The sequence below is a fragment of the Acanthisitta chloris genome, unplaced genomic scaffold (assembly GCF_000695815.1).
Source record: "Acanthisitta chloris isolate BGI_N310 unplaced genomic scaffold, ASM69581v1 scaffold12759, whole genome shotgun sequence".
Classification (NCBI taxonomy): Eukaryota; Metazoa; Chordata; class Aves; order Passeriformes; family Acanthisittidae; genus Acanthisitta; species Acanthisitta chloris.
Window position 1 is genome coordinate 33309 of NW_008690907.1, and position 9199 is coordinate 42507.

Below are 9199 nucleotides of genomic sequence, written 5' to 3' on the forward strand. Positions count from 1 at the left end.
GCTCCTTTGCAAAGCTCTCCACTGCAATATCATAGCCCTACAGGTGCACACAGATGTCTAACTCATCATCTTTATTTGCCACAGTAATACATAGGCACTTAAGTGCTGGGGGGGTTTTTCCACTGTGATGCCTCGTAGGAACCTCTTGGCCCAGATGGAGATGCTGAAGGTGACCCCATCCAAGCCCCTTTTGTTTTCCTTTGTATCTTACCACACAATGCCCTGTTCTTAGCAGCCTTCTCCACAGCTCCCCCAGGACTGCGAGTCACCCTCTTCCTCCCTCATTCCTAGTTTAAAGACCTCCTAATGAGGTCAGTCATCTTACTGGCAAAAATTGTTTTACTCTGCTTAGTAAGGTGCTTCATGGTTTCCAAGCAGGTGGTGGTCTGAAAACAGGGTCCCATGGTTGTAGAACCCAAAACCCTGTTACCAAAGCCAGTTTCATTTTTAGTTACTGGCCTGTCTTGTCAGTGCCCTCCTTTTACCCTTTCTTTACACTGGCAGGATTGAGGAGGATACCACCTGGGCCCCATGCTTTTCATGGCTGCCCCCAGGGCCTTGTAACTGTCCAGGTTTCCCCTGGCAATATCGTTACTGCCCACATTTGTTATGCCATTGCCTCTGCTGTTTTTCCCTATACTTACCAGTAGCCAGAAATTTGGGTAGGTTTGATTTTTTGCACTTCCTGAACAACAAAGACAGTTGTGTGAATTCTTGACATATATTCTGGTCCTCAGAATTTCTCTGGAATTGTTAGTCATAATTTTATCTATCTATATAGATTTTCTTCCCCATGTTGCTCATTTTTAGATATTCAGATTGTCCTAATTTTCAGTTTGTTTGCCCTGCTGCTTGTCTGTTTCCACAGGTCTAGCATATTTAAGGCTTCTCACTTATGTTTGTACTGGAGGGATATAACCCTTTATTGTCATATCAGGTGTGTCTTTTGCTGTTTTGAAAGCTAAATTAAATTAATTGTCAAAAACTTGACTTGTGTAATAAAATGGTATTCGTTGTCAGATGGATGTTCTCTTCGTTGGTATATCTTCCCTCATGGGATGGTACTCGCTGTGCACTGAAGCCAAATGTGGTGTTTCAATGCCAGAATCTGTAAATCCAGAAATTGAGTTTATCTGTTGTGAGCTAAGCCTTCATAATCATTTCTGTTGCATCTTTTAGAAACATTTTGTAATCACTTCTGAATTCCAACTGGAAAAAGTTGTAAGAGTGTAAAAACCTGAGTTCTTCAGCATAATTCTTTCTTTTAAGTCCAGAATATGTGTGAAAACTTTCTCTGTTTGCAATATTCATTTTTTTCTAAAAGTCAGTTTCTTTGAGGCATTTGCACTGTACATTGATGCTCATTTGAAAAAGATGAAATGAACATTATGAGATGGAATTTTTCTCAGTTGGTCTCAGTTGCTTGTCCCATCCAGTTTCTGTTCTTCCATTCTAGGTGATTATTAAGCCACAAGTGTCTAATACTTATAATTGCAAGAACTTTGACTTAACAAATCTGCCTTTTGAATTGAAAATACCCTAAAACATTATTTTATGGACAACTATGTACTGAATGTAGTAAAATCTTGAAAGAGTTTTTATTAGAAATTGAAATACTTGACCCTAGAATGATTTAACAAGAATGGCAGCTTTTTCGGTGTAAACGTTAAACTTTCGTAATTGAATTTTGGAAGCTTCATAGTACTGTTTATAGCATGACATATTGTATATCAGTCCTTTTCTATTAACATTAAACAGTTTTGTCAGCAGTGGATGGCAGTAGAATTATAATTAGATCTCTTTATGAAATTCATTATAAGATGAAGAAAAGTGGATGTTATCTTCTGTGCTAGTTGACACATAGAACAACTGTATACTCTACCTCTATGCATTTTGCTACTTCTAAGAATATGTAACAATATGGAAATAATTTTGCAATTGTGTTCCCTGTATTAAATATAGGTCCAAAGGCTCTATTTTTAAGTTGAGTGAATTTGGTAATTTGATTTATTTCACAGTTAGTTGAGGTGTTCTGCTGAGCTATAATGCATAACAAAGGAGTTTAATCCTCAAAAGAGATGGGAAAATGAGATAGTTTTCCTGTTAATTAGATTTCTGAAAGAGATATAACATTGTTAAGTCTCTAGTTAGGTGGTTGTGATAATTTTAGTGTAAATTCTCAATTTAGTTTAACTGTTTAAGGTCATTTATTACGGTTCATAGGTTAGAAGCCTGGACCAATGGTACATGGTACAATTCCACATGTGCTGATTTTTGGTAAGCTGAAAGCTGATAAGGACTGTATTTTAAACATGTGCATACTCAAGTTGTAGGTTTTAAGCTCGTGAACTATGACATATGGAGATAATTTTGGGTTATGTAATCTAAGGCATTCTTGAATAGGATGACCAAACACAGAATAAAACCAAGAAATAATGGAGCATTTCTCCCTCTGCTACCACCATGCCTCGTTCCTACAGTTTCCCTGGACAGTATGTCTCTCAAGGGATTGGCAAGCAAAACTTGGTGCTTGCAGCATTGGCTTCCAGCTGCCTTGTCCTCTTCTCTTTCATCCAGTCCCTGTACTGTAACTGCTACATGACCTCTTCCACTCCAAATGCTCTTCAGTCACCCCATGTTCCACATGCTGCTCCTTTTCCAGAAGGACCTTATACTGTGTATGCTTTACTCTGGAGATGACCGGGTTGGAAATTAGGTCAGCAGCTGGATTGTTTTCAATTAAATAACAGACATAATAACCTTTTAAAGTGATTTTTATTACTCCCATGTTTAAAATGTAGCTGACAGTTGTGGGGTAGCAAGTGTCTGGTGAGCCATACAAGGGTACAGACACCTGCCTCAGCTTCATGGTCATTTGTTACCTAAGGAGTTCCTGAGTCAGAAGCGCTGTCCTAGTTCTTAGTAGCTCTTCAGGATTACTTTTCCTTTTTTTTTTTTTTTTGTTTGCATACACTTGTCCATTCACTATTAAACCACTTAAGTTTTTCATGCTTGCAATAACTTTGATCAAAGGATTGCATAGGTTAGTCACATGCTGGTTGCATGTTGTTGTTTTTAGGTAGTACATACTATTTGCATATAATGCTGTACAGTTTTTACATTGAAAGAGGTTGTGTAGATCTGTTGACTATGCGCCTCCTCTTACATGTTGCTCCTCAGACTCCTAGTGCTTTAGGAGTCCTCATTTTAGTCATTCTTTCTGGATACCTTTGTTTCCTACCTTTCTGATGCTTGGATGTGTTTCTCTAAACCTTTTGCATATCAGATATATCCTCTTGGAGGTCAATGAACTGCAAACTTAAGTGGATTTAATCAGTGGTATAATAATGCTGTCTACTCCTTTGCTAAATAGCATTGTGTCCAACAGCTGCTGAACACTGAGTTGAGGTTTCCATCAGTCTTTCTGTACTAATCCCAAGATCACATTTCTGCATGCATTCACTAAGTTTACAGCTGATTACTAAAATTGAATAGTTTTTTTCCCCATGTGCATCTCTCTGAATATTGACATTACAATTTACCATTTTGAGTTTTAATCAGTACTTCTTGAGGTTTCTTTTCCAGTTCTTCACATCTGATTCCCCTGTTTTCTGCCTTCAGACAGGCATCTTCATCATCATCTTTATCACCTCATCTGTCAGAAGCCAAATGATATTCCTTGGGCACTCCTTTTCCTGCCGTAAAAACTAAACATAATATTTCAGCTACAACTCATAGCTAAACTAAATGTTCCAAAGCTAAACACCATCCAGTCCCCATAATTTCTTCTTATTTCACTTATTCTTTAACCTCTCCTTGACACAGATGAGAGAGATTTATTGGCTCTTTCATTTCAGAGACATTCCAGCCTGGAAATCTCTGAAGGCCTTTCATAGTGAACACAGAAGAAAATAAATTTTTTTTTTTTGCTTGCCAGCTCTTTTTATACAGTGACTGTGGTTTACTTTTTCTGACGAGCTTGCTAACTCCAGTGTATATGAAAGAGGATTTGTTACTGTTTTACAAGTTTTCCCCTCACCTTTTTTTTAATGTGCCTTTAATGTATGTCTGTATTTTGATTTATTGAAGTTATTCTTCATATGACACAGCTCTGCAAGGTCTACTTTCAAGCATCTGTTTTGGCACTTTGCTGTGAATGCTTCCATTTTCCTTTTTCTCAACTGCTTTGTGGTTGGAGGTAGACATGGTTTTTATTACATACATTATTTTAAGTTTATAAGCAATGCAGTGGTCTGAATAAGATTGGTTTAGTTAGCATATCTGCCTGTGCAGGTTATTGTGACTCTGTGCGTGCAGATTTGCAATTACTTTGTAGATACAGGATTCATTTTTAAATGATTTTAGTTCCTGAAAAAGTGATGAGATATTTCATAAAGATCAGGAAGACAGAAAGAATGTGAGTAAAATCTTACTTGTCTGTTCTGCTTATAGCTGAAATAGAGTTAATTTTCTTCACAGTAGCTAATATGGGGCTGTGTATTGGTTTTGTATTGGGAACAATATTGATAACATATACCACATAGTTGTGCAGTTGCTGCAGAAAAGAATGGAACAGGTGACCTCTAGAAGTATGTTGTAATCTGTAGTTCAGCACCAAACTGATGTTGTCAGCATGAACATGAGAATTTCCGATCTCTAATAGTGTAGAGTTGAGACTGCTCTAACCTCCTGATCACAAGATTGACGTGACAAGAAAATGTGAAGTTGGGGAAAGAAGCTGTTCATTGTGGACAAAAGTAATAGTGTGAGAGTTCAGCTACTCATAGGTAGACTGCATCGTTGTTTTATTAGGATTGTATGTAGCAATAAGAATTTTTGATCACAATAAATAAGAGATTTTTAGTGAATTCTGGATCTGGTATAGTAGGGCATCTCTTTATTAAAATGTTTATTTTCTCGGAGGCAAATAAGAGAATAGCTTTGAGGTAGTCATGTGTATGAGATTTGTTCTTTATTCTTCACTGGTATGTTATTTTTATACTTGTATAGATAGTGGATTTCATATACTTTTAGATAAAGAATTCTCACATTTCAGCTTAAATAAAATACACCTTTTCTCTTAATTAGGTTATTAATTATAAAGCGTAGACACTTGATCTAATTAATTGAATATAGTCAGATTTTACCTTCCTCAGAGAAATTTTCCTTACCTTGAAAAATTCCTGTTGAAAAAGGTGCTAACTTGTCATAAATCCACTAGATTTATGTCATCAACAAGTCTGTGTACTTTTAAATCACAACAGGTGTTTTTGTTTTGTATTCTCATAGGAAAAGAGACTGAGAAAGCCAAAGATCGGTGTGAAAAGGCCACTATGAAACTTCATATGTTGCATAATCAGTATGTGTTGGCACTGAAAGGAGCACAATTACATCAGCACCAGTATTATGATTCTACACTTCCTCTGTTACTTGATTCACTACAGAAGATGCAAGAAGAAATGATTAAAGCCCTGTAAGATACAGTCTTACATATTTTTATTGTGTACAAATTTGTGTGTAGTAGTATAATTAATGTGTAGGATTATTTGAAAATAATAAACTGTGATTAATTGTATATCAAGGGATAACAGTTGACAAAAGTCTATCTAGATGATGTAGACAGTAGTGCTTACTTAGGCATTCTAGAAAGTTACCATCTTCATAGAAAACTTAAAATTCTTACGGATTGACTGCAGTGTTTATATTTGAGCTCATGCTTTGTCCTTCAGCTAATATACTGTGGCAAGTTTGATGCCTGTGTAGTAGTCATTATTATGAAATTCCACCTGCAACAAATTTGGTTTAAACTGCTGAGCTGTCTTGAAAGTCATTGTGGAGAGGGACAAACAGATGCATGGTTGATGATACGTGTGGGAGAAGTAACAGGATCATGTGCATTTGATCTCACCGTAAGGAATCCACCCTTAAAAAGAGAGTTACTTTTGTCCGAAGAGATAGGTTTTACATCATTACAGAAGATGCACGAACTGCTGATCACTGAGAACAGACAATGAGGACTTGTAAGCCCTCCTTTCTGGTTCATAACTACTATGCTACCTCTTTTTCTTTCCTGAAGAGTGGGAGTTTCTTTTCTGTGGTGTTGTATAAATCACTTCACCTAGAAGGAGAGAGCAGTACCCTTTTTTTTCAGGTATTGTTCATTCAGATGTCAAATACTCTTGTTTAACTGGTTTTCTTACCTGCTCTGAAGTCTCTGTTCATCTTGACTTCAGCACACAGGAAGTGAGGGAGAGTTGGGGATTTCACACTTTCCATGCTTATGTGGTGCAGACACCATTAACTTCCCTATGCAGGAATTTCTTTGATTCTGGCACAGGTATAAAAATGAAATAGATCTTTGTAGTAGTCTCTGTACAGCCCTTTTAATCTTAATTTTGTATGTAAGATCACAACAAAAGGCTACAGATAAACGTGTGTGCTGTAATTAAGGTGATTTTTTAGAATTGTGAGATATGGTAATTAGCTGAAGAGTTTTATGTTGAAACAAGAACTCGTTGAACCCATTCATGTTTGCTATGGCTGGAGTAAAATCCTGTAAAAAATATTTTTCTCACTACGTAGACATTTCTGTGAGATCTGAATGTATTGGAAAATTATTCCTTTATAGTATCTTTGGTGTACAAGAAGAAGTGGTGATTTCAGTTGTAGAGCTTATTGTGACCTTCTCTGTGGAGCATACTTCCTTGATAATCCTGATTTTGCAGGTGAATTGGTTTGGTAAACTTGAAGAATTATAGATTAATATTGCCTATGATTTTGTTGTTGTAAGTGATATAGTTTTCCTTTCTTTTTGACATGGTATTGCTGTAGTTTATATTTGCCTGTCTTTTCATGAAACTCTATGAACTATTTTCTGGAACCTTTTCACACGTGATGTTTACAGGCAAGGCAAGATTTAATGCCTTCTCTTGTCTGTTTTCCCCTCAGAAAAAGTATTGAAAAAAATCCTATCACATAACTTTTTTACAGACTAAACACAACTGCAGGTCTTACCCAGGAGGAATGCCTTGATATTTTTTCTCTGCATGTTCCTCTTGGCTCTTCCTCGCCAAAATTCATCAGAGAATGAATTTTTTTGAGAGCTCACCCTGCTCCAGAGGCTGGCCAGCTAGCAAATTTGTCAAATACAAAAATGAAGTAGGAAATTATTATGAAAGTACATTTAAGAAAAGCTAAAAAGTTAAAGAGAATAGGAGAATGTTCTGAGGATATTTCACAGGACACTATTAAGAATAGTGGCCCAATATCACCTCTTCATTTGCCATTCACTATTCATTTGTCTTTTCCCACTCTTGGAAGCAGGTAAAGACAAGGTTGTGTGGCTTGTACTTTCTTACAGCAACCTCTTGGTTGATTTTCTCTCTAGTAAATATATGCTGCCTTGTGATTTATGCCTATTTTTGTCTGAATGACAAATCATAAAATAAATTTATGAAAGAAGAATGTTAAAACATTAAAGAAAACTGGGTTTTAAAGGAAATCCACGCTATTCAAAACATTCTGTGGATGTTTTGCCTTATGCCAGAATGTAATTTTTTTGTCAGTCAGAATATGAAAAGCTTTAGTGTAGATTATAATAAGCATGGTATGTCCTGTGTGGGGAAGAATATCATCAATGGACTCTATACATTTCTTTCCCTTGTAATCTCAATGGTTTCTAGTTCAGCTATGCTGTGTGTAGGTGCACTGAAACCCATACAAGGGGCATGGTGTTAGAGACTCGTAGCCGGCCTAAGCCTGTAAAGAAAAGGCCTCAGTTCATATGCTACTTCTTCAAAGAATTGTCTTATTTTTCCCTTTTTAGCCAGTTGCAACATGAGTTTGTAGAAACAACAAATTGGAAGTTTGAAGCATCTTCAAAGCCATCTATGTCTTCAGTGCCATGTTAAAAACTAAAATTTTTTTTCCTCTCTAGAAAAGGGATCTTGGATGAGTATAGCGAGATCACCAGTCTCGTAACAGAAGAGATTGTGAATGTCCATAAAGAGATCCAGACCTCGGTTGAACAGATAGACCCTAACTCTGAGTATAATGACTTCATAGATACTCACAGGTATACATTTTCATCTCATGTTTCTTCTTGAGAAAACTCTGTTTAAGCGATCAGAGTTGAATTTGTTTGGTTTGTTCCTTTTTACATTCAAACTTGTAAAACTTTATCCTAGTTTGACAGTTGTTCTACCTGCACATACAGAAAGCTGGCTGAAAGTCAGGTTTTTAACCTGACTGCTTTCTTTAACTCTTTATCTCTTTGGCTGTGTCTAGAAGAACAAGTTTACAGTTGTATGAGAAGAGCCATAACTTTGGTACTGATAGCAGACTAGACAAGACAGTCTTGACTCAATGGGAGCTAATTTGCCATTTATTTGGATGCCGTTTGCATTCTGGGCTAAAATTATTCTTGTTTGAAGTCAACTAGGTACATCTGTGTTGTCTGCAGTTATTGCAGGTAGAGCATGAGACTGCAGAGCATGTAGATAATGCAAAAAATTTTTACTTTAACAATAAAGTGTATTTCCCATTTATTGAACTGTTGATCTGTATTAGTATATGTAGAATAGTCCTAAGACTTCTTGTGTTGTCTTTTTTGTTATTGTGTGTGAATTGATAGTTGTCACATGCAGGTTTATGACAGAATCAGCTATGAGTGGCCTCATTCACATTGATAGCCCTTGAGAACCGTGTTTGTGCTGTGATCTTGATTCAAAGAATTGTATTTGTTTTATTATATCATAAGATTTTAGGACTATGTTCTACATTCAAAGGAGAAAGAAGATGCATCCAGTTGCTATCTGTTCTTTTATTTCATATGTTATCTGAACAATATTCTAGTTTAACAAATATTTTGAAACACAATGACTTTCTTTATGATCTATCTAAAGATATATGTTAATTTTGAAGAGCTAACAATTATTATCTAAATTAGGTCATCCGAAGTTGTTGAACAAGAAATAGAGTTTGATACATCTTTACTAGAAGAGAATGAAAATCTTCAAGCTAATGAGATCATGTGGAATAACTTAACAGCAGAAAGTTTACAAGTCATGTAAGTCTTTACAAATCTTTGGAATTTACAATCATTTGGAAATGCTATTACATGTTGTATCTAGGCTGACTCAGATCATTGCATAGCCATATCCCCATTTTTAAAGTCCAGTTTCTAAAAGTATTATTTTCA

At 36.1% G+C, this 9199-nt stretch overlaps 1 protein-coding gene across 1 annotated transcript in view; it reads left to right on the forward strand.

Moving 5' to 3' along the window:
* FER (fer (fps/fes related) tyrosine kinase) overlaps nucleotides 1–9199 on the forward strand; it is a gene marked incomplete at its 3' end in the record, with an annotated part of 98944 nt that overhangs the window by 19391 nt on the left and 70354 nt on the right. Inside the window, exons 5-7 of the mRNA XM_009082014.1 lie at nucleotides 5290–5473; nucleotides 7937–8074; nucleotides 8948–9067. Coding sequence (XP_009080262.1) covers nucleotides 5290–5473; nucleotides 7937–8074; nucleotides 8948–9067 — 442 coding nt within the window. The remainder of the gene's footprint in view (nucleotides 1–5289; nucleotides 5474–7936; nucleotides 8075–8947; nucleotides 9068–9199) is intronic.